Source organism: Hippocampus bargibanti, linkage group LG20 (genome assembly GCF_051943395.1).
Source record: "Hippocampus bargibanti isolate YZ-2025 linkage group LG20, ASM5194339v1, whole genome shotgun sequence".
NCBI lineage: Eukaryota > Metazoa > Chordata > Actinopteri > Syngnathiformes > Syngnathidae > Hippocampus > Hippocampus bargibanti.
Window position 1 is genome coordinate 116,268 of NC_142753.1, and position 26,750 is coordinate 143,017.

At 44.0% G+C, this 26,750-nt stretch overlaps 1 protein-coding gene across 1 annotated transcript in view; it reads right to left on the reverse strand.

Annotated features, from left to right (window-relative positions):
• Window positions 1–26,750, reverse strand: part of gabbr1b (gamma-aminobutyric acid type B receptor subunit 1b) — a 235,593-nt gene that overhangs the window by 92,984 nt on the left and 115,859 nt on the right. Inside the window, exons 9-12 of the mRNA XM_089023383.1 lie at window positions 26,021–26,191; window positions 20,248–20,349; window positions 11,900–11,965; window positions 10,805–10,996 (exon numbers count right to left, since the gene is read on the reverse strand). Coding sequence (XP_088879509.1) covers window positions 10,805–10,996; window positions 11,900–11,965; window positions 20,248–20,349; window positions 26,021–26,191 — 531 coding nt within the window. The remainder of the gene's footprint in view (window positions 1–10,804; window positions 10,997–11,899; window positions 11,966–20,247; window positions 20,350–26,020; window positions 26,192–26,750) is intronic.

A 26,750-nucleotide genomic window follows, 5' to 3' on the forward strand; every position in this document is an offset into this window, starting at 1 on the left:
CAGCTCCTGTATTTTGTTTTTCTACTTCTTTCTTTCCTTTACCCTTCCTTTCATAACGTTGCTGCTGTGTTACTTCCGGGTAGAGTGAACGCTGGCGCGAATGGCTGCCGCTACTCACCCGCACACAAAAAAAGTTCTTATCCCGTGACTGTGAAGTGTCCTTGAGAGTTTTTAAAGGCGCTGAGAAATTATTATTATTATTATTATTATTATTATTATTATTATTATTATTATTATTATGACTCTGGGCAGGTGAGATGGCTGGCTTTGGTCAAGAGAGAAAATAGAAGTCAAGCTATGCCCCCTTTTGCCATTAGAAAAAAAATCAAGATGAGTCATCTGTATTTATAAAATAGTGACATGATTTCTTCAGTTGTGAACGCTCATGACGTTGATTCAAAACGTTGTCTTTCTATCGCGGCAGACAACATCTTTCACTTCTAGATAATTAATAAGAACCGTAAATGAGGCAATGTGGCTTTTGGTAAATATTGCAAAATGAAATATCTCTTAAAATTGGTTCTCAAGTCAAAAAGTCAAAGTCAGCAAATACGATTTGTAAATTTCTCCACTGCAAGACTAATAAAGGCAAATCCAATCCAATCCAATCCAATCCATATCATCTCCCTTTCTTAATTGAATTGTTTACTTTTAACAAATGTCCCATCATCTCATCTCATTTTCCGTAGCGCTTATTCCTCATTAGGGTCGCGGGGGTTGCTGGAGCCTATCTCAGCTGTCTTCGGGCACGAGGCGGAGAACATGCAAACTCCACACAGGGAGGCCGGACCGGAACGCGAACCGGCGACCTCTGCACTGTGAAGCCGGTGTGCTAACCACTCGACTACCGGGCCGCCTTTTAACAAATGTAATTAATTTAATTATGTCAGTAATTAGCAAACTTAAACTTGAATAAAGTATTGCTAACTTTTGCAACAATAAATGAAACATTCACATGAAACATTCACATCTTTTTTTTTCACCATGATCACTTAGAAAAACATGTTAAATGGTTTCAATCAGTCTCTCGGGTGGTTCTGGATCCGTTAAAACTATATCATTGTGTGGCGAAGGCTTTGGAGTGTTAGTCCATCCATCCCAAAGTACCTTCCACAGAACTCCACGAGGGACACGGTCAAATGCTTTCTCCAAGTCCACAAAACACATGGAGAGTGGTTGGGCGAATTCCCATGCGCCCACAAGGACCCTGCTAAGGGTGTAGAGCTGGTCCACTGTTCCGCGGCCGGGACGAAAACCACACTGTTCCTCCTCAATCTGAGGCTCGACTTTCCGACGGACCCGTCCCTCTAGGACCCCTGAATAGACCCTGAATAGACCTCCGGTCCCCCTTTTGAAAAAGGGGGACCGGGGGGTGTGTATTACGGAGGTGAAAAAGTCTTCGAAGTACTCTGCCCACCGGTTCACGACGTCTCGAGTCGAAGTCATCAGCGCCCCACTCTCACTGTACACAGCGTTAGTGGTGCACTGCTTTCCCCTCCTGAGACGCCGGATGGCGGACCAGAATTTCCTCGAAGCGGTCCGGAAGTCGGCTTCCACAGCCTCACCGAACTCTTCCCATGCCCGTGTTTTTGCCTCGGCGACCACCGGGGCTGCATTCCGCTTGGCTAGTCGATACGAGTCAGCTGTCTCAGGAGTCCCACAGGCTATATAGGCCCGATAGGACTCCTTCTTCAGCTTTACGGCATCCCTTACTACTGGTGTCCGCCAGCGAGTACGGGGATTGCCGCCACGACAGGCACCAACCACCTTACGGCCGCAACTCTGATTTGCCGCCTCAGCAAGGGAGGTACGGAACATGGTCCATTCGGACTCAATGTCCCCCACCTCCCCCGGGACATGTGTATAGTTCTGCCGGAGGTGGGAGTTGAAACTCCTTCTGACACGTTTGGATCTTCCAGGTCGGACCTGCATCTTCCCCCACCAACGGAGCGTACTTACCACCAGGTGGTGATCAGTTGACAGCTCCGCCCCTCTCTTCACTCGAATGTCCAAAACATGAGGCCGCAAATCCGATGATACAACTATAAAGTCAATCATCGAACTGCGACCAAGGGTGTCCTGGTGCCACATGCACATATGGATACCCCTATGTTTGAATAAAGTGTTTGTTATAGACAATCCGTGTTGAGCACAGAAGTCTAATAACAAAACACCACTCCTGTTCTGATCGGGGGGGCCATTCCTCCCAATCACGCCCTTCCAGGTCCCACTGTCATTGCCCACATGAGCATTGAAATCGCCCAGCAGAACAAGGGAGTCCCCAGGGGGAGCGCTCTCCAGCACACCACCTAAGGTCTCCAAAAAGGATGGGTACACTGAACTGCTGTTTGGTGCATATGCACAGACAACAGTCAGAACCCGTCCCCCCAGCTGAAGGCAGAGGGAAGCAACCCTTTGGAAGCAACTGGGGTGAATCCCAATGTACAGGCGGCGAGTCGGGGGGCAATAAGTATGCCGACACCTGCTCTACGCCTCTCACCGTGGGCAACTCCAGAGTGGAAGAGAGTCCAACCCCTCTCGAGAGGGCTGGTACCGGAAACAAGGCTGTGTGTGGAGGCAAGCCCAACAATGTCTAGTCGGAACTTTTCAACCTCGTGCACCAGCTCAGGCTCCTTCCCTGTAAGAGAGGTGACATTTCACGTCCCCAGAGCTAGCTTCTGCAGTCGAGGGTCGGACCGCCAGGGTCCCCGACTTTGGCCGCTGCCCAGCTCACATTGCACCCGACCCCTCTGGCCCCTCCCATGGGTGGTGAGCCCTTGAGAAGGGGGACCCACGTTTCCTCTTTGGGCTGAGCCTGACCGGGCCCCATGGGTGTAGGCCCAGCCACCAGGCGCTCGCCAACGAGCCCCATCTCCAGGCCTGGCTCCAGAGAGAGGCCCCGGTGACCCACGTCCGGGCAAGGGAAAACCAAATCCACTTGTCTTTTTCATCATATGGGGTCTTCTGAGTCGTACATTGTCTGGTCCCTCACCCAGGACCTGTTTGCCATGGGTGACCCTACCAGGGGCATGAAGGCCCAGACAACCTAGCTCCTAGGATCATTGGGACACACAAACCCCTCCACCACGGTAAGGTGACGACTCATGGAGTGTTAGTGAATGTTGCTAATATTCGCTAACAAACAAAATGGTCACCAAAAGCTTTTCAATCAACCGATGTACCAGGATTTAGGACAACTAATAACAGTGTCTGAAAAAGATAATAATAATATTACATTTTATTTCAAGCGCCTTTCAAAACACCCAAGGACACTTTACAATAAAAACATTAAAACAAAGCACATAACAATAAGCTCATAAGTATAATGTGCACATATGGATACCCCTATGTTTGAATAAAGTGTTTGTTATAGACAATCCGTGTTGAGCACAGAAGTCTAATTAAAAGATGGCGCCCCCCTGTGTGGCTGCCTCCACAGCAGCTCTTTCCCTTTCTTGTCTACTTTTTCACTTCTTTACTTTTCCGTTTTTGTTTTGCCTGATCTCGCTCCATAAACCTACGGAGAGGAGATGGGCATCTTTTCTTTTGCTCATCGCCGTTATTTTTTACTTTTTCATCGCTCCTGTGAACGGGGAATCCACGCGCACGCGGAATCCCATTGTTTACAGTCGAGACCAGCTACTAGCGTGGCGGGCTAATAGCGGACTAGCGGCCGCCGCACCAGACATCCCCGATGAATTGAAGAGGAGGAAACGAGGATGTCGGGCCGGGAAAGATCGCCGCAAAAGAACGAGGAAATACCGACACGTTCTCCCGTCCGTCATCATGGGGAACGTGAGATCGCTCCCAAATAAAATGGACGAGCTGGCGGCGCTAACGCGACATCAGAGGGAGTACCGGGAAGCCAGCTTGCTACTCGTCACGGAGACATGGCTTTCGGCAATCACTCCGGACGCCCACGCAGAGTTGGAGGGCTTCCAACTCGTACGAGCGGACAGAAATGAAGGCAGCGGTAAGCAGAAAGGAGGGGGGATTGCTGTATTTGTGAATGACAAATGGTGCAATCCTGGGCACATCACGGTGAAGGAAAAACTTTGCACTCGGGACATCGAGCTGCTAGCCGTTAGCCTTCGGCCGCATTACCTGCCACGGGAATTCTCACACGTCATAGCCGTGACGACGTACATTCCCCCTACGGCAAATGGCGGCGCTGCCTCCGATGCCCTCATATCTGTTGTAAACAAGCTGCAAACCCAGTCCCCCAACGCCTTGTTTATCATCTCAGGGGACTTCAATCACATTTCCCTGAAATTCTCCCTCCCAACATTCACACAGTATGTAACTTGTGCCACCAGAGACAATAACATATTGGACCTATTTTATTCAAACGCCAAGGATGCATACAAACCCTCCCCCCTCCCCCTCTCGGAAGAGCAGACCACAATATGGTTTATCTCCAGCCTGTGTACAAACCCCTTGTCCAGAGGCAACCAGCTGTGACCCGCACGATCAAAAGATGGTCCACAGAAGCTGAAGAAGCTCTGCGGGACTGTTTTGATTCAACCAGGTGGGAGCTCTTTACTGAGATTCATGGGGAAGACATTGACTCACTCACCAACACCATCACAGACTACATTAACTTTTGTGAACAAAACACCGTACCCACCAGGACTGTGCGGTGTTTTGCCAACAACAAACCATGGATTAATCCCGACATAAAAGTCCTCCTGAAGGAGAAGAAAAGGGCTTTTGTGTCGGGCAACAGAGAGGAACTGAAGGCCGTGCAGATCCAACTGAGGAGGAAGATCAGAGAGGGGAAGAAGGCCTACAGGATGAAAATGGAGGAGCAGCTGCAAGCCAGCAATGTCGCTGGTGTCTGGAAGGGCCTGAAAAACATCTCAGGCCACAAAAGCCCAGTGACATTGAACGAAAAAGACAAGGACTGGGCAGATGAAATCAACCGCTTTTTCAATCGGTTTGACAAGACGCCAGCCGCCCCCGGCCCACCGTCAACTTCACCTGTAGCTGCACCTGCACCAACTCTCACTGTGGCCTTACCCTCCCTGCCCCCTCTCACGACCAGCTTTCCACAACCAACATCTGCCCTCCCAACCGTTGCCACACCCTCAGCCGCCACTCTGCCTCCTGGTTCCTGCCTGTCTGTCACAACTGCGCAGGTGAGGAACCAACTGAGGAGGATGAAGGTGAGGAAGGCAGCAGGTCCGGATGACATCAGTTCCCGACTCCTCAAGACCTGCTCCGACCAGCTGTGTGACATTGTCCAGCACTTGTTCAACCTGAGCCTGAAGCTGGGCAGAGTTCCACAGCTGGGGAAAACGTCATGCCTGGTCCCAGTGCCCAAGATTGCCAACCCCAAAGAGCTCAACAGCTACAGACCGGTGGCGCTGACGTCTCACCTGATGAAGACGCTGGAGAGACTCGTCCTCGCCCACCTGCGACCGCTGGCAAGCTCATCGCTGGACCCGCTGCAGTTTGCCTACCAGCCCAGCATCGGTGTGGAGGATGCCATCATCTACCTCCTCCATACGGCGTTGCTGCACCTGGAGAATGCTGGGAGCACGGTGAGGATCACATTCTTCGATTTCTCCAGTGCCTTCAACACCATCCAGCCCAGTCTACTGGGGGACAGGCTGCAGCATGCCGGAGTCGACCATCACCTCACATCCTGGATTACAGACTACCTCACAAACAGGCCACAGTACGTGAGGGTAAAGAACTGTGAGTCGGACAGGCTTCTCTGCAGCACCGGAGCGCCGCAGGGAACAGTCCTGGCTCCATTCCTCTTCACCCTCTACACCTCGGACTTCAACTACAACACCCCAACCTGCCACCTTCAGAAGTTCTCTGACGACTCAGCTATTGTCGGCCTCATTACAGAGGGAGACGATAGGGAGTACAGGGGACTGACAAAGGACTTTGTGGACTGGTGCCAGCAGAATCACCTCCAGATCAACACTGGCAAAACCAAGGAGCTGGTGGTGGATTTCTGCAGGAAACAATCGTCACCTGCACCATTGAACATCCAGGGTTCGGACATTGAGAGGGTGACCTCCTACAAGTACCTGGGTGTTACTCTCAACAATAAACTGGACTGGACAACAAACACGGATGCCCTAATCAAAAAGGGACAGAGTCGCCTCTTCCTCCTCAGGAAACTGAGGTCTTTTGGAGTTCAGGGGTCACTCCTAAAGACTTTCTATGACTCTGTGGTGGCATCAGCCATCCATTATGGCATTGTCTGCTGGTCAGGCAGCATCACCACCCGGGACAGAAAAAGACTGGAGCGCTTTGTCAAGCGGGCCAGTTCTGTCGTGGGCTGCTCGCTGGACTCTCTTGAGGAGGTGGGCAACAGACGGACGCTAGCTAAACTAAAAGCTATGACGGACAGCCCCTCCCACCCCCTCCTGCCCATCCTGACAGCTCTGGGTAGCTCCTTTAGCCAGAGACTATTACACCCGCGCTGCAAGAAGGAGAGGTACCGCCGCTCGTTCCTACCGACTGCTGTCAGGCTTCACAATTCCCAATGATCACATGTGAAAAAAAAAAAAAAAAAAAAAACTGGACTCTTGTAAATATGGGTTGTTGCAATATATCTAAATGCATCTCTTGATTCTGCACTATGTACAGTCTTGTTTATAGAACGGTTTTTGCACATCTACATTTGCACAGTATACAGTTGATATTTTTATCTTGTTATGCTTAGAATATCTTGCTTTCTATCCTTTCACTCCCACCCCAACCCCATCCCTCTTCAATTGCTGCTGTGGACTGCAAATTTCCCCATTGCGGGACGAATAAAGGTATTCTGATTCTGATTCTGATTCTGATTCTGATTCTAATAACAAAACACCACTCCTGTTCTGATCGGGGGGGCCATTCCTCCCAATCACGCCCTTCCAGGTCCCACTGTCATTGCCCACATGAGCATTGAAATCGCCCAGCAGAACAAGGGAGTCCCCAGGGGGAGCGCTCTCCAGCACACCACCTAAGGTCTCCAAAAAGGATGGGTACACTGAACTGCTGTTTGGTGCATATGCACAGACAACAGTCAGAACCCGTCCCCCCAGCTGAAGGCAGAGGGAAGCAACCCTTTCGTCTACTGGGGTGAATCCCAATGTACAGGCGGCGAGTCGGGGGGCAATAAGTATGCCGACACCTGCTCTACGCCTCTCACCGTGGGCAACTCCAGAGTGGAAGAGAGTCCAACCCCTCTCGAGAGGGCTGGTACCGGAAACAAGGCTGTGTGTGGAGGCAAGCCCAACAATGTCTAGTCGGAACTTTTCAACCTCGTGCACCAGCTCAGGCTCCTTCCCTGTAAGAGAGGTGACATTCCACGTCCCCAGAGCTAGCTTCTGCAGTCGAGGGTCGGACCGCCAGGGTCCCCGCCTTTGGCCGCTGCCCAGCTCACATTGCACCCGACCCCTCTGGCCCCTCCCATGGGTGGTGAGCCCTTGAGAAGGGGGACCCACGTTTCCTCTTTGGGCTGAGCCCGACCGGGCCCCATGGGTGTAGGCCCAGCCACCAGGCGCTCGCCAACGAGCCCCATCTCCAGGCCTGGCTCCAGAGAGAGGCCCCGGTGACCCACGTCCGGGCAAGGGAAAACCAAATCCACTTGTCTTTTTCATCATATGGGGTCTTCTGAGTCGTACATTGTCTGGTCCCTCACCCAGGACCTGTTTGCCATGGGTGACCCTACCAGGGGCATGAAGGCCCAGACAACCTAGCTCCTAGGATCATTGGGACACACAAACCCCTCCACCACGGTAAGGTGACGACTCATGGAGTGTTAGTGAATGTTGCTAATATTCGCTAACAAACAAAATGGTCACCAAAAGCTTTTCAATCAACCGATGTACCAGGATTTAGGACAACTAATAACAGTGTCTGAAAAAGATAATAATAATATTACATTTTATTTCAAGCGCCTTTCAAAACACCCAAGGACACTTTACAATAAAAACATTAAAACAAAGCACATAACAATAAGCTCATAAGTATAATGATACATAATAAAATAGAAGATAGAACTAGACATTGAAAGCAATTTTAAACAAGTGGGTTTTGAAGTGAGCCTTGAAAATAGGGAGGGAGTCAATATTACGGATGTTTGGAGGAAGAGAATTCCAGAGTTTGGGAGCAGAGCGGCTGAAAGCTCTGCATCCTATTGTGGTGAAAGGGGCAGAGGGCACATAGAGGTGAAGGGAGGATGAGGATCTGAGGGACCCAGAGGGAACAGAGATTTGAAGTAGGTCAGAAAGATAGGGAGGAGCAAGGTTATGGATGGCTTTGAAAGTAAACAGAAGTATTTTGACTTTGATATGATGTTTAACAGGTAGCCAGTGGAGTTGCTGGAGGACAGGGGTGATGTGGTGAAAGGAGGGGGTTCTAGTGATGATCCGGGCTGAAGAATTTTGGACCAGTTGGAGTTTAAGAGAGAAATTTCTGATTGATACCGAAGAGAAGTGCGTTGCAATAATCGATGCGGGAGGTGACGAGACTGTGGATAAGGATAGCAGCGGAGTGAGGGGTGAGCGAGGGACGGAGACGGTTAATATTACGGAGGTGGAAATAAGCAGACCGAGTTATGTTATTTATATGGGAGTGGAAAGATAGTGAGCTATCGAGGATGACACCCAGGCTCTTGACCTGAGGGGAGGGGGACACGGTTGAACTGTCAATGGTGAGAGAGAAACTGTTAGTTTTGTGGAGGTTGGATTTGGTACCGACAAGGAGAAGTTCGGTTTTGTCACTGTTAAGCTTGAGAAAGTTATGGGAAAGCCAGGATTTAATTTCTGAGAGGCAAAGTGAGAGGGATGAAGGTGGAAGAGAGGCGTCGGGTTTGCTGGAGAGGTAGAGTTGGGTGTCATCCGCGAAGCAGTGAAAGTGAATGCCAAACTTACGGAAAATATTGCCAAGAGGAAGTAGGTAGATAATAAAGAGAAGTGGCCCCAGGACAGACCCTTGAGGCACACCAGAGGACCGTGAGGTGAACGAGTTGATTTGGATGAATTGTGAGCGATCAGAGAGATAGGAATGAAACCGGCGGAGTGGGGTATGTGTGATGCCTCGGGTGGAAAGTCTGTCGAGCAGGATAGGGTGGGAAATGGTGTCAAAGGATGAGGTCAGGTCGAGAAGGATGAGGATGGAGAGTGAACCGGCATCGGCTGCCATAAAAAGATCATTCGTGATTTTTATGAGAGCCGATTCAGTACTGTGGCGGGGGCGGAAACCAGACTGGAATTGTTCGTACAGGTTATTGTGAGTGAGGTGAGAGTGAAGCTGGGACACAACTGTCTTTTCAAGAATTTTGGCGATGAATGGGAGGTGGGAAATTGGACGTAAGTTATTGAAATCGTTTGGGTCTGAGCCAGGTTTTTTCAGGATTGGAGTGACAGCTGCGGTTTTGAGTGGGATAGGAACAATTCCAGTTGATAATGAGGAGTGAATAATGGTAGAAATAGATGGGAGAAGAGAGGGTAGGCATGACTTGATAAGGATAGTAGGGAGGGGGCCGAGTTGACAGGAGGAGTTCTTGGATTTGGTGATAATGTCTGAGATTATAGAGGAATGGGGGAGTTCAAAGGCAGAAAGTCGTTGGGAAGGAGTAGAAAGGCTGGGAGGGGGGGGGGGCAGAGGACCCGAGGTGCTGATGGATTTTGTTGATCTTTTCACTAAAAAACATAAGCAGAGTGTTGCATGTCTCAGAGGAACAGAAGTGTGAGGGGAGAGAGGTAGGAGGTTGTGTGATTTTGTGATAGAGGGAAAAGAGGGCCCGTGAGTTTCCAGGATTAGAGTCAAAAAAAGATGACAAAAAGTCACTGGACACCAGGGCAGACAACTCTGAAAAGCCATAAGGTTGCCTGCCCCGTTTTTCACAACTTCAAACACAATAAGACGACTAATCGCAAAAAAAAAACCCATGTATTAAGGATTGATAATCAGAATATATAACAGAACAACACTTTCAAATTAAGTAATTGATGTACCGAGCACAAATGCTCCCTTGCTTAATTGATGGTAAATATCCCTTGCTGATGATTTTGCTCCAGTTGTCCATACACTGTTCCGCATGTTGCACAATGCAATGTTTGCGTTGCATCGTCTGCTACAAGCCACGTGAACTCCTCTTTCCACAATGCTTTTAATGTACGTTCATGTTTTGTAGCGTCAGAAATGTTTGTGTCTGTGTCTCTTTATAAACATTGCATGGATAATACCAGTGGGCCTCAATCTGCAGTACACATGCACCTAAAAGCTAGCAACCACTCATTTGACGACAATGAGGTTAAAATCTTAGCGATAGAAAATAGATGGTTTGAAAAGAAGCTATTTTCATACAACAGCAAAACCTGTCACTAAATCACCATGGTGGAGTGAAGTCAATTTGGATCGTTCCTGATTTGGTAATGTGCGCGGAAGCACAAAGTTATTCGATGCAGGCTTCTGATTGGCTGCCGAGTATGCAAATTGCCAAACGAGCCGAAATTCTGAAATTTCCAAACCGAACAAAAGATTTCGGAATCGGAATAAAGCAACTGTTTGATTTGAAAAAAGATCTTTGTTTTTTTTTTTTCTCGAAAAAGTTGACGGCCACCCGGGCGGAGACGTTCTGTAAGTTCTACGCCAGACGTAAAAGTTGCACGCCGCGGGCATCCGGACAGGCGTTATTTCAGACATTGCTAATATGAATTGCAAATGATTGATACAGTATACAGTACATATGTTGTGACGCTTTCCAAATATTTTTTTAAGACATTGAAACCAAAATGTTAGCGGTCTTAATTCCATTCATCCTGCCGAGCATCGTCGAGTCAAGCCTTACCAAGTTGGAAGCTCCCCGTACGGTCTCTGGGTTGAGCATGACAATCTCGGTGGTCACGTGACCTTCGACGGCTTCCGTCATTTGCTCCACTGTGCAGTTGATAGACGGGTCGTTGATTTTAAACCAGTTGTCTGCGTACCAGCCGATGAGGAACCACACATATTTCTTGCCGTACAACTTCTCCTTGTATACCTGCGGCAGTGGGGGGGGGGGGGAATCCACACTGTCATTAGTCTCCCACCACCAACCGTACAGAATAGAAAGAGGACATTTATATTCAAACAAAATATGTATTTTAATGTTAGCAGTTCTCACTTAGAACCTTGGAGGAGTTTTGAGATAATGACAATTTACACGTGAGGGGACAATTTATATCGTGTGCGGTTCCTTTTTCTTTTTTATTGCTCCAAATGTCAAACAGCGATAAGGTACTTGAATATATCATTTCAGAATACCATTACGTTTTATGGATGTTTGACATAATATTCTGATGTCGGGTTATATCTACTGACTAAAAGCTTCAATAAAAAATAGTGAAAAATCAACTACTTTTGTGTTAAACATGTCCAGTAAAAAAGTGATATTTTCTAAACCTACTTTGTAGCTCACCACGGATATCGAGGAGACTCGGTTACTTTTACCCAATCCAGCATTTGAGTGGGCCGGTTACACGATATTGAATGTAATAAGTATGACATGAATATTAAGCAACTGATGATCCCATTTTTTTTTTGGGTTGCACGGGAGGTTTTTAAAAGAATATTGACTAAACATGCGAGGTGAAACAAGTTTGACATGTGTGTTTTGGACCCGGCAGTATAAAAATTGATCATTGAACCATAAAAAAAATCCTTAAAATAAACAAAGATTAGCCTGTATTGGTCAGCCATGAGGAAAAACCACAATGAACCTTTAAAACACTGGGGTCAAAGTCAAGGCCCGAGGGTCAAATGAGGCCCGCCGCATTATTTTATTCGGCACCCATGCTTTATTTGACACCCGTGCTTTAAAACATGAATTTTCGTTTGAATGGCAAACTAATGCTCAATAAATTCAAAGGTATTGAATAAGAAAAAGAACAAAAGAATGAATTACCTCACAAAAGACTTTCCTGGCTTCAGTCTCATAGAAGAGGCCAACAATGATTCTGGCATCCTGACGCTTCAGAGGGAGAGAAAGGAAAAAACAGTCACCCACACGGCCGGACATGAAAAGGACGTCACACAGTGTGGATGTGGAGCCACCAACACAGCGGTAGGTAGACCGAGAATCGTGCTGTTTCCGTGGCTTCCATTCCAATATTTCATTAATCCCGAACATTAAATCTAGGCCGGCATTTGTGGCAAGGTCACTTTTAAGGGTGTGTGTGTGTGTGTGTGTGCGTGTGTGTGTGCGTGTGCGCGCGCGTGTGTGTGTGTACACTGCCAAGAAATGACAGCAAGCCAAGAAATGACAGGTGGAGGACAAAAAAAGGGAAGTGGGGGTAGTGGGAGCGGGACATCCATTTAGTTCAGTAGAGTCTTTTTCTTTCAGTCAACAGCCTCATATGGAAATTGCAGCAACCAACTGTTGATTAAACCAACACATAAACAAACAAACAAATACATGAATATATAAATAAATAAACAGACAAGTAAATAGACAAATAAATAAACAAGCAAATAGAAAAATATATAAATCAATGTGTATTGTATTGTATTGTATCGTATCATACCGTATTGTATTGTATACATACATCGACAAACAAAATAACAAACAAATAAATAGGCCACAAATAACTAACTAAATAAATAAAAAACCCAAACAAACAAATAAATAAACAAATAAAAACAAAAAATAAATACATACATTAATACACATGAATAAATACGACACAAAAATTAGCACCACACAGTGAGTCAATGTTGCACTTTTAACATAGAAAGAAAGAAAGAAAGAAAGAAAGAAAGAAAGAAAGAAAGAAAGAAAGAAAGAAAGAAAGAAAGAAAGAAAGAAAGAAAGAAAGAAAGAAAGAAAGAAAGAAAACAAAATAAGCATCCCATTGATTCAATGTTGCATTTCTAAATAGATAAATAAATAAATAAATTGATATTTGTTTTATTTAGTTTTTTTTTTTGGTTCTTTTGACTACAATATGGCGCCGCGAGAGTGGCTGCCTTTCCAGCAGCTCCTGTATTTTGTTTTTCTACTTCTTTCTTTCCTTTTCTCCTCCTTTCTTAACTTTGCTGCTGTGAAATGTAAATTTCTCCACTGCACCGAATAAAGGTACATCCAATCCAATCCAAGGAAGCAGATGGGAGTCCAGTGGTGTATTCAGGTGCGCTCAGTTGAGTCAAGAAGAGATTTTTGGTTGTAAACCGAGGCATAAAAATCCCAAATTTTGGTCCGAAAAAAATCTTTGTAAAATACGCTCAGTAGAAGTCATTTGAAGTGATGTTACAAATTATGGACGCAACTTGTCCGGCGGTTACTACAAGCTTCTCATGTTATTAAGGTACACGGTGAAGGAAAGGGTGAACCTTGCTTTGTGCAGTTGGGCAGAGCCAATTGGAATACAACATTTATTTTCCCCCAAACTGCTGTTAAAATGATAATGATCCCAAATGGCATGAATTATTCATGCCCGTGAAACAAAGTGAGTTGCCGTGTTGCTGGAAAAAAAAAAAAGACATCCGTGTCTAAAAATAGCCCACATATGAAACAAGGGGCTGCGTACTTCCATCACGTTCATCAGCCAGAGTCAATATTTGCTTTCAGCAATCACACACAACAGGGAGGTTCAGCTAACAACAACAAAAATACGCTGGCTCCACCTCCACAGGCTGCATAGAGGCTGCGGATTGACTGATCGCAACCTGGTGTTCTTATCATTGCCGCGGCGATGCCAGCAGACTGAGACAGGCTATACGTGCCGGAAAACATTATTTTTGGACTCTGAGAGAGGTGCAGTACAACACCGGGCGCTAAGAAACAGTCGTTTGCGGTTAAAAAATGGTGGCAGGTCATTTTGAGGGCCTAAATCATCATGTGACATGAATGTAAATTTGTTGTTTGTTGTTTTTGACTAAAACCTCCAAGAAATGACCACATTATTTCTCAATTTTCTGTTTAATTATCTTGGTCATCACTTGAAGGTACAGTGATACCTTGGTTTACAAACCCCTTGGCTTATGAACTTTTCGGTTTACGAACGTTACATTTATGAAAATTTTACCTTGGCATACGAACTTTTTTCGTACACGGAGCTGCCTCAATGAGTGATGTGTCGTTCGCGAACGAGCCGATTCTTCTAACAACAAAATGACAGCCGACTGTTTTTGTCCTCTATTCCCCGCCCCCAGTCTTCGGTACAAGTATTAAAGAGACAGGCAGACGACAGTGAGAGAGTTTCAACTTTGATTCAAAGGCAGAGTGCAGACTGCAAGGTTAAAATATCCCATCAATCAGGCTCCACAAACAACCCGCACAAGCCATCTGTAAACTTGATGCAAAAAGCAATGAACCCAACTCAACAGACCACAATTAATGAAGAACTGGATAAAATTATCACAAAGAAAGCACCGACAAGGGATCATTCTTCAAGATGGTGAAAGAAGAAGGTTCCTACGTTCCTCATCAAGTGTTTAATGCTGATGAAAGCGGCCACTCCATTCCATCAATGACCATCACAATGGTAAATAAAATGACTTTATTATCCAGTACAATTTATTTCTTTCATTATAATACCATAGCATATTTATTATACATACAATAAGGTGTATTTTGTGTATTTTTAAGGCTTAGAAAATTAGAAAGTAGAAAATTATGTTTTATGGGGACCTGGGAACGGATTATTCTCATTTTAATGGTTTCTTATGGGAAATTATTTTTTGGGATACACACTTTTCGCCTTCCACACTCTGTCTGGGAACCAATTAAGTTTGTAAGCCAATGTATAACTGTTTATTCTAAAGAGTAAGTAGACTTTGGGGTTAGAAACATTTAACAAAAATGAGCGATGTGATTATTGTGTTAAAACTCTTCGCATTTCGAAAGAGGGTCTGCGAAAAATGTCCTTCTGAAAATTTGTATCAGGAGTATCGCATTGGGACTTTGCCTACAGGATGGAAATTTGACCTGCTAAACCCAAGACTGAAAACCTAACAAGCATCAACGAAAAAAGAGGCTAGAGCAGGGGTTGGGAACCTTTTTGACTAAGAGAGCCAGCCATAAAAGTAAAATACAGTAAAGTCTCGTTATATCGATATTCTCGGGAGTGGGAAAAAATATCGATATAAGCGGACTATCGATGTATCCGATCCTGCGAGCATGTAATTTTCTCCTTGAGTTCATAGAAATAGTATCGGCTTTGCAGGCCTTGACGGTGTGCCACTGATTGCGGTATTGGGCTACTTTTCAGATACACATGTTCATCCGACCCTGTTCCTATTGCTTCTTTTCCTTATTGGCATAAAGAGGGGAACGCTTCATGTCACAAAGAGGGTACAGCAAGTGTTGAAGAATGAATGACTCTGTGTCTTTGTGTTGTCATATTTGTTATTTATGGCTATCTGGCTGGCTATCTATTCATTATCTAGCTGGCTGGCTATCTCGCTAGATATCTGTTGGCTATCGATTGGCTAGATAGCTAGCTTTCTATCTATTTGAGTTACTTCTGGGTTGAGTGAATGCTGGCACATGTGGCTGCCGCTGCTCACCCACAGAAAAACTGATCCTGTGACTGTAGAGTCTAGAGTCACTTTCAAAACTTGAGAGTTTTGAAAGTCGCTTAGAAAATAAATGGATTATTATTATTATTATGATGTAGTTTTTTTTTTGTTTCCTTTCATCTTCCTTTCATAACTATGCTGCTGTGTTGCTTCCGGGTAGAGTTATTATTATTATTATTATTATTATTATTATTATTATTATTATTATTATTATTATTATTATTCTTTTCCTTTCGGCTTTTCCCCTCAGGGGTCGCCACAGCGAATCAATGTCCTCCATCTATCCCGGTTTTGTGCATCCTCTTCTCTCACACCAGCTACCTTCATGTCCTCTTTGACCACTTCTATAAACCTCCTCTCTTCCAAGTGCCTTTCCCCCCTTCATCCTCTTCAGCGCCCTCCTCACTTCATCCTTGCTAATGTTTGCTACGTCTTGGTCCACAACAGTCACGTCTTCTACTCTTTGTTCCTTCTCATTTTCCTCATTCATCAATTCTTCAAAGTACTCTTTCCATCTTGCCATCACACTACTGGCACTTGTTAACACATTGCCATCTCAATCCTTAATCACCCGAACCTGCTGCAGGTCCTTACCATCTTTGTCTCTCTGTCTCGCCAGCCTGTAAAGATCAGTCTCACCTTCCTTGCTGTCCAGCCGAGCATACAAGTCATCATAGGCCTCTTGTTTGGCCGTTGCCACCTTTACTTTAACCGTGCGCTGCATCTCCTTGTACTGCTGTCTACTCTCGTCCGTCCTCTCAGTGTCCCACTTCTTCTTTGCTAAACTCTTTCTCTGTGTACACTCCTGCACCTCCCCATTCCACCACCAAGTCTCCTTATCTACCTTTCTTCCACTCGATACACCAAGTACTTTCCGACCTGCGTCTCTGATTACGTTCGCTGTAGTTTGCCAGTCATCTGGAAGGACCTCTTGCCCACCCAGTGCTTGTCTTACCTCCTTCCTAAATGTCATGCAACACTCTTCCTTTTTCAACTTCCACCATTTTGTCCTCACTTCAGCCTTTGGTTTCTTCATCTTCCTCACTGCCAGCGTCATCCTACACACCACCAACCTATGCTGTCTGGCTACACTCTCACCAACCACTACTTTGCAGTCACTGATTTCCTTTAGATGGCGCCGTTGACATAAAATGTAGTCTACCTGTGTACTTCTGCCTCTACTCTTATAGGTCGCCCTATGTTCCTGTCTCTTCTGAAAGAAAGTATTCACAATAGCCATTTGCATCCTCTAAGCAAAGTCAACCACCATCTGTCCTTCATCTGGAGTCCAAACCTGCCCATCACCTCCTCATCATCTTTGTTTCCTGCGCCAACATGTCCATTGAAGTCTCCACCAATGACAACCCTCTCACTTCTCGGAATGTTCTGTATGACTTCATCAAAGTCCAACCAAAATGTATTATTATTATTACATGCGGATCAAACCTCTAAAGATGGAGGACACTGATTTGCTGTGGCGACCCCTGAGGGGAAAAGCCAAAAGGAAAAGAATAATAATAATAATAATAATAATAATAATAATAATAACTCTACCCGGAAGCAACACAGCAGCATAGTTATGAAAGGAAACAAAAAATACTACATAATAATAATAATAATCCATTTATTTTCTAAGCGACTTTCAAAACTCTCAAGTTTTGAAAGTGACTCTAGACTCTACAGTCACAGGATCAGTTTTTCTGTAGGTGAGCAGCGGCAGCCACATGTGCCAGCATTCACTCAACCCAGAAGTAACTCAAATAGATAGAAAGCTAGCTATCTAGCCAATCGATACCCAACAGATACCTAGCGAGATTATTATTATTATTTATACTATTCATTAATTTGTTGTGCACTCTATATGAAATATGTGGAGGGGATGAAACATTCTAATGGCTTCCCCAAATTCATAGTGTCCCCCGAGAGGAAACCGTAACGGCAATGCGGCAAAAAAATGAGTTTTACACCTTTGGTCTAAACTCTACAGCAAATATGAAAGGAAGTAATTGAATGGAGTCTCTACAGCACAGGTGTCAAAGTAAAGGCCGGGGGGCCAAATCCGGCCCGCTACATCATTTTTTTTGGCCCGCGAAAGCAAATCAAACTGGTGAAATTCCATGATGCTAGCTAAAATCCTAACCAAAATTTCATATTTTTGGATATAAACCACAGTAACAGTCATTATTCTTGACTTCAGATTTGGAAACTAGCTATTCATTAATTTGTTGTACGCTCTATATGTAATACGTAGAGGGGGATTAACCATTCTACTGGCTTCCCCAAATTCATAACGGCCCTCGAGAGGAAACCATAACTACAATGTGGCCCGCGGCAAAGAATGACTTTGACACCACTGCTCTATAGTATACTGTACTATATTATCCACACTAAAGGTGCTTCGAACTATGAATGGCCTATTTTAAAACTGTTTTTCTTATAGGTGCATGGAATAAAAGCTACAATAGTGGTTATGGTGCCGTTGTGCATCCACGAGATGGCGCTACACTAAAGGGAATACAATACAATGTAGTGCTGTTTACTGTATATTGAGCTTTAACAACAGTACATTTAAATGCAGCAGCATTCGCTGCAGCAGGTTCGGGTGATTAAGACTAGAGATGGCAATGTATTAACAAGTGCCAGTAGTGTGATGGCAAGATGGAAAGAGTACTTTGAAGGATTGATGAATGAGGAAAATCAGAAGGAACAAAGAGTAGAAGACGTGACTGTTGTGGACCAAGACGTAGCAAGCATTAGCAAGGATGAAGTGAGGAGGGCGCTGAAGAGGATGAAGGGGGGAAAGGCACTCGGGCCTAATGATTTACCAATCGAGGTATGGAAGTGTCTTGGAGAGGTGGCGGTGGTGTTCCTGACTGGGTTATTCAACAAGATCTTAGATGGTGAACAGATGCCTGAAGAATGGAGACGAAGTGTACTCGTGCCCATTTTTAAGAACAAAGGAGATGTGCAGAGTTGTACTAATTACAGAGGAATAAAGTTGATGAGCCATACAATGAAACTCTGGGAAAGAGTAGTTGAAGCTAGACTAAGAGCAGAAGTGAACATTTGTGAGCAGCAGTATGGCTTCATGCCAAAAAAAAAGAGTACGGCAGATGCAGTGTTTGTTTTAAGAATGCTGATAGAGAAGTACAGAGAAGGTCAGAAGGAATTGCATTGTGTCTTTGTAGATCTGGAGAAAGCGTATGACAGGGTGCCCAGAGAAGAGCTGTGGCATTGCATGAGGAAGTCTGGAGTGACAGAAAAGTATGTCAGAGCGGTGCAAGACATGGATCATGACTGTAAGACAGTTGTGAGGTGTGCTGTCGGTGTGACGGAGGAATTCAAGCTCTGAGCCCCGACTTGTTTGCTATGGTGATGGAAAGGCTGACAGACGATGTTAGACAAGAATCTCCTTGGACCATGATGTTTGCAGATGACATTGTGATCTGTAGCGAGAACGGGGAACAGGTGGCGGAGAAACTAGAGATGTAGAAATATGCCCTGGAAAGGCATGCATAAAATAATGTATAAAATACTGTTCTAAAAAGGTAAACATTCAGGATGTTCGAACGGATAAAAACAATTTACATTATTTGTAATGGGAAAAATGGTTTCGGTGTTCGAACAAACCGCTTTTTGAACAGGGTTCTGGAACGGATTATGGTCGAGAACCGGGATATCACTGTACTACCTTCAAGATATCAAATATTGATCCACATATAAGGCACATCGGATTATAAAGTACACTTGTCAGCTTTTGAGATATTTGAATTATTTTAGCCGTGCTTAATAGTATGGAATATATGGTGATTTAAATCAATGGTAATTAAAACTAATTGGAACTCGACCATCATTTACTTAAAGGACAACCGACACCATTTTTTTGTTTCCTAACTGACATCAGAAAAACGTGTCATAGCATCTAAAATACTCAAAACGCGCAGGCTGATATTGTTAGTCAAATGCAAAACACCAATCAAAATGACTTCAAGTGTCTCAAAAACTACTTCAAAATGACCTCAGAAAGTTTCAGTTTCAGAAGGTCCCGCCAACCTTGTTCGTGACGTCACGCCAGGACGTCTTGCCTTGCTCTACAATCAAAACAATGGCTTCAGATTGGGAAAAGATGCTTTCTTGTTACTCATCCACTTATGAATATGATTCAAATAGTTCTGAAGACAAAAGCATAAATGTTTGCAATTAATTAAAGAAGTCCTTCCGGATTCCGCATTGTGTGTCACTTTCTCGGTCAGGGGCGTTCCAGACGTCACGTCAGGCATTGTTATCAACTCAAAAACAAGACTTCCTGAATATTCAGTGCAAGTCTTAAAACGTAAAATATAGCTACAGTAAAGTCTCGTTATATCGATATCGGATATATCAATAGTCCCGGTTATATCAATGCTATTTCTATGCACGCACAGAGAAAATTACATGCAAACAGGGTCGGATATATCGATAGTCCCGGTTATATCGATATTTTTTCGGACTCCCTTGAATATCGATATAACGAGACTTTACTGTATATGCGGTGGAACCTTTGTAAAACACGCTCAGTAGAAGTCATTTGAAGTGATTTTACAAATGATGCACACTACTTGTCCGAAGGCGTCGGTTGTCCTTTCAAATGTCTGCAATTGACACGCTGACCAAGCCACAGGATGTGGTGAAGCGGGACCACTGATAAAAGATCTCCGTGTACTTTACGTAGGAGGAAGACGCAATTTCACTCACCTTCAGGTTTTTGACTGCCACAGCGGGGTCGGTGAGGAAACTCTGACGAACGCTGATTTCAATCCCAGCCTCCTTCACCCTCTCTTCCAGATCATCCAGAGTCTGGGAAGCACACAGGGGGCAGTGGGGAGGATCGGTGTAGGGCGGGGGCGGACGGACAGAATTTAATGAAAGGAAGCTCACAAAAAGAAAAGGGAATAATCCAAGATACCGCCGCGTTAAATAAAAGTGTCACATCGAGATGAGGCTCTTGTTTACAAAGCTCATACTAGTGGGTGGGGGAAGAAGGGCAAGTGACATTCAAGGCTGAGACGCAACAAAAAGTGAGGAGCCACTCGCCGTCATAGAAATAGAGCAGACAAAAGATTAGTGTGAAAAGGGGAAAAGAGAATCAACTGCCCTTTTCAAAGTCAGCCTCAAACTGTCACAAAAAATATAGACAGTGATACCTTGGCTTACGAACTTAATTGGTTCCCAGACAGTGTGTCAGGCGAAAAGTGTCTATCCCAAAAAAGTATTTTCCATAGGAAATCATTAAAATGAGAATAATCCGTTCCCATAAAACATAATTTTCTACTTTCTAATTTTCTAAGCCTTAAAAGTACACAAAATACACCTTATTTTATGTATAATAAATATGCTATGGTATTATAATTAAAGAAATAAATTGTGCTGGATAATAAAGTCATTTTATTGACCTTTGTGATGGTCATTGATGGCTTGATGGAATGGAGTGACCGATTTCATCAGCATTAAACACTTGATGAGAAATGTAGCCTTCTTCTTTCTTTCGAATTTCACCTTGCTCCTCATCAATTGTGTTCTGTTTAGCTGGTTTGATAGCTTTTTGCATCAAGTGTACAGATGGCTTGTGCGGGAATAGAGGATCAAAACAAGCCGGCGGCCATTTTCTTGGTTTGATGCAATGGAGTGGCCGGTTTCATCATCATTATGAGGAACACAGCCTTCTTCTTACACCATCTTGAGGAACGATCCCTTGGAGGTGCTTTCTCTGTGATCATTGTATCTATTTCCTCATCAATTGTGTTCTGTTTAGCTGGTTTGATAGCTATTTGCATCAAGTGTACAGATGGCTTGTGCGGGTTACTTGTGGAGCCTGATTGATGGGAGATTTTAACCTTGCAGTCTACACTCTGCTTTTGAACTTGTTGAAACTAGTCCAAATTTCATTGTTTTCCATCAATTTTCTCACCATTTCACTTTTGTTTTTTGTTTCAAGCTCTGTCACCTCCCTTCAGTGTGTGTTTTCTCACTCACTCTCTGTCGTCTGCCTGTCTCTTTATTGTTTAACCCCCCCCCCCTGCTGCGTTCTTGACCAATCACGTGGCTTTACCCAAAGACGCCATTTTGTTTTTGGGAGAACGGCCTCACTCTCTCGCTGTCTGTAACCCCCAGCCCCTCACTGCTGCGTTCTTGACCAATCGCGTGGCTTTAACGGAAGACTGGGGGGTGGGGAATAGAGGACAAAACAGTCGATCACCATTTTCTTGTTAGGAGAACGGGCTCGAACGACACATCACTCATTGTGGCATCTCCGTGTGTATCCCGAAAAATAGTTTGTATGCCAAGGTAAAACTTTCATAAATGTGAACCGAAAACTTCGTAAGCCAAGGGATTCGTAAACCGAGGTATCACTGTCATTAAACTGTTCAAATTTTGACTATGGACGTGTGGATTCATGATAACCTCATAAAATTACAATTTCATTTGCTATTTTTGCGAGCTTCAGTGTTGTCCAACCTTAATGATGTCCTTCTATTCTTGAAAAGTCAGTCTTGAAAATAAAATGGCTTTCATAGTATATCTGCAACCAAATCATTTTCTTCTTCTCCTTTAGCCATTGTGGGTTGACAAAACCGCTATTAAATCGACACAACAATATAGTTGTTTATGCATCTTGCTACAGATACAGTGTGCTAGTTCTGGCCAGTATGCTCTTATCACCTCGCGGCTAGTGATACTATGATTGGCTCGTGATGAGCCAATCATAGTTTGCGAAACTGACGTTGCCAGCGACTTAGAGCAAGCCTTGCCAACTCGAAATGTGATTGGTTCAAGCAACAGTTTCATGGCCATTAATGTTTATGCTCTAGAGCCTGCAGAACGTATTGTGAAGGTGTCCAGATAGTTTTCTCACCCTGGGAACAAATTATGGCTGAAAGCTGATTAGTTAAATGCTTAAATATGAAAACACACACCTGAAAGCAGCACAACAAGGGAAAATAATGAAAGGAAGATAAAAGAAAATTTGGAATTATTTACTAAATATTCATGGACAAACTATATTTTAACACTAGTCTGTGATTCAGATATTTTTAGGCCAGCCGAGAAGGCCCTGCAGGCCCTGACGGCCCACCACTGATACTGATGTGATGCTTACCATTCTTTCTCCAGTGACACTCAAGACAGTGTGTTTTTTTGCGACCTATTAGCTAGCTAGCTAGCTTTCTAGCTATTTGAGTTACTTCTGGGTTGAGTGAACACTGGCGCACGTGGCTTAAAAAAAATATGCTGTGACTGTAAAGTGACCTTCAGCGTTTTGAAAGGCTCTTATAAATAAAATGTATTATTTATTATTGTTATGTATTTGCTATCTATCTATCTAGCTGGCTATTTAGCTCACTATGTATTAGCTATCTATTTAGCTAAGTAAATGGATCGCTAGCTATTAGCCGTCTATTAGCTAGCTAGCTTTCTATCTATTCAGAGTTGCTTCCGGGCTGAGTGAACACTGACGCGTGTGGCTGCCGCTGCTCACACAAAGAAAAACTTATCCTGTGACTGTAAAGTGACCTTGAGAGATTGGATAGGCGCTTACAAATAAAATGTATTATTTATTGTTATCGATGAAAAGGTTTCTTCAGCCGTCATCTGTACTTTTTGAAGGTGTCGGACGTTTCGCTTCTTATCCAAGATGCTTCTTCAGCGAACTAAAGTCTTACTGGTAGGATCGGCCCTATATATATATATATATATATATATATATCCCTAATGTCCAAACATGGTGGCGCCGGACACTGTTCACTGCATAGGTCCCTACTCTCAGGTTGGGGGGAGCAGAGGACCACTCCCTGCAGTCCCACCGATTGTTCCTACATTCCTGACTAACCACTGGCCTGATACATATGAAACATAACAGGAGAGCACTCACTAACTGTGGTTACCCTCAGTGGTCGTTTAACAAATGCCAGAAAGAAAGAATAGGGAATAGGGAATGCCCTAATCAAAAAGGGACAGAGTCGCCTCTTCCTCCTCAGGAAACTGAGGTCTTTTGGAGTTCAGGGGTCACTCCTAAAGACCTTCTATGACTCTGTGGTGGCATCAGCAATCCACTATGGCATTGTCTGCTGGTCAGGCAGCATCACCACACGGGACAGGAAAAGAATGGAGCGCTTTGTCAAGCGGGCCAGTTCTGTCGTGGGCTGCTCGCTGGACTCTCTAGAGGAGGTGGACAACAGACGGACGCTAGCTAAACTAAAAGCTATGACGGACAGCCCCTCCCACCCCCTCCTGCCCATCCTGACAGCTCTGGGTAGCTCCTTTAGCCAGAGACTATTACACCCGCGCTGCAAGAAGGAGAGGTACTGCCGCTCGTTCCTACCGACTGCTGTCAGGCTTCACAATTCCCAATGATCACATGTGAAAAAAACAAAAAACTGGACACTTGTAAATATGGGTTGTTGCAATATATCTAAATGCATTTCTTGATTCTGCACTATGTACAGTCTTGTTTATAGAACGGGTTTGCACATTTACATCTGCACAGTATACAGTTGACATTCGTATTTTGTTATGCTTAGAATATCTTGTTTTCCATCCTTTCACCCCCACCCCTACCCCATCCCTTTTCAATTGCTGCTGTGGACTGCAAATTTCCCCATTGCGGGACGAATAAAGGTATTCTGATTCTGATTCTGATATCTGAAACCAAAAATTCTGATGAAACAAGAAGGAGAGGAGTAGCAGTACCTTACATTGCAGGAGTTTCTGAAAAATTACAAAGAGTCCTTTGGCAACATAAAATTCCCACTTATTTCAAACCGATAAACACGTTAAGGCAAAAATTAGTGCATCCATACATTGTAAGAATGAAGATTGTAAAGAGCAGTACATTGGGGAGACTAAACAAATTCTCAAAAAAAGACTTTATCAACATGGCAGGGATAATACTAGTGGGCCTCAATCGGCAGTACATTTGCACCTAAAAGCTAGCAACCATTCATTTGATGACAATGAGGTTAAAATCTTAGCAAAAGAACATAGATGCTTTGAAAGGGGAGTAAAAGAAGCAATTTTCATAAAAAAGCTAAGTCCTTCATTAAACCGATATGGAGGGGTGAGGTTCAATTTGGATCGTTCGTACAATAGCCTACTTAGGCAACATAGGTTAGGCAACATTCGTAATGCTGATGAGGTGATACCGGAGGGAGAGTAGGGACCTATGATAGCAGTGTCCGGCGCCGCCATGTCTGGACATTAGGGATATATATATACAGTAAAGTCTCGTTATATCGATATTCAAGGGAGTCCGAAAAAATATCGATATAACCGGGACTATCGATATATCCGACCCTGTTTGCATGTAATTTTCTCCGTGCGTGCATAGAAGTAGTATCGATATAACCGGGACTATCGATATATCCGATATCGATATAACGAGACTTTACTGTATATAGGGCCGATCCTACCAGTAAGACTTTAGTTCGCTGAAGAAGCATCTTGGATAAGAAGCGAAATGCCCGACACCTTCAAAAAGTACAGATGACGGCTGAAGAAACCTTTTCATCGAGGGACCACTCCTGTACGACTGAGAGCTTACACAGACATATTTATTGTTGTGTATTTGCTATGTATATGATATTGATCTGGCTAGCTGGCTATTTTGCTCGCTATATATTAGCTGTCGAGCTAGCTAGCTAAATGGATCGCTGGCTATTACCTGCCTATTAGCTAGCTAGCTTTCTATCTATTTTGAGTTACTTCCGGGTTGAGTGAACACTGGCGCGTGTGGCTGCCGCTGCTCACCCACAGAAAAGCGGATCCTGCGACTGTAAAGTGACCTTGAGAGTTTTGAAAGGCGCTTAGAAATGCCATGTATTATTATATTGTATATACACAGCATATAAAATGAATTGTGATGAAATATCATATATAAAAAAGAAATCCACAAGTAACTGCTATCTTTGACCTTACATCCAGCCATTCTACTGAAATACTATAAGTGATCAGTCTGGGTTTTTCTTTGAATGTATTATATTCACCGAATCTAATTGACAACATCTGCACGAATGGGTCCCAAGGCATTCATTGGAGTACAATGATTCATAATAGTTCCTAGTCCCTGATGGGCTCCACATTTTGCTCTTTGAATTCAAACCCGTTAGGGAGGTGAGCTTCTATCTTGCGCCTTTGATGCATTTGGAAAGTAATACAAATGGACAGCTAACAGATAGACCGGAAAAAAATGGTGTGTTGAATGTATTCCATTTCATTTTGTGCCGCTTGATAAAATCATCTGAATCAGATACATTTTTTGGTAGACTTCAACAGATCTGCTTAATCATTAAAGTAGACACCTTATCAGGTTACAGGGTGCATGAAACAGTTTAAAAATGTATTTGGATACAGATGATTTTATTTTATCACTTGATGAAATACAATGGAGGAAATTCAACACATCATTTTATTTTATTTCCAGTGGAATCTCCACAACATGGTGAAAAAAAGGATTTTTTTTTTTTTTTTAACTTACTGATGTAAAAACTTCTGTTGTCTGCTGAATGGTAGCAATCTTGGTCCATTTCCACTTCTGGAAGAGTTGAACTCGAGTGGGGTTGTGCAGTGTGGCAGACGGATGAGTGCGGAAGAAAGTCGGAAAGCGTTGGCGATTGGACAGAGCTGGAGAACTGGACCCATAGGACAACTGAAAGAGAGGGACAATGTTTTCATTCAATAACTTGATATGTTACATTTTATTTGGTCTCTCTTTTGTGTCACTTAGATTAACTTCTTTGAAAAAATATGAAGTTCCTTTTCAAACAGGTTAAATACACAGTTATGTCATTTAGTGTATTCAATACATTGTAAAAATGAAAAGAGCAATACATTGGGGAGACTAAACAAATTCTCAAAAAAAAAAAGACTTTATCAACATCGCAGGAATAATACTAGTGGGCCTTAATCTGCAATACATATGCACCTAAAAGCTAGCAACCACTCATGTGACGACAATGAGGTTAAAATGTTTGCGAAAGAAAATAGATGGTTTGAAAGGGGAGTAAAAGAAGCTATTCGCATAAAACAGCAAAACCCATCACTAAATCGCCATGATGGGGCGAGGTTTAATTTGGATCGTTAGTACAACAGACTTCTTAGGTAACATAGTCTTAGTTATGCTGATGAGGTGATACCAGAGCAAATGGGGCCATCAGGCCACTCATAGACCCCATAATCAGGCAGGACAATAGAAGTATATATATATA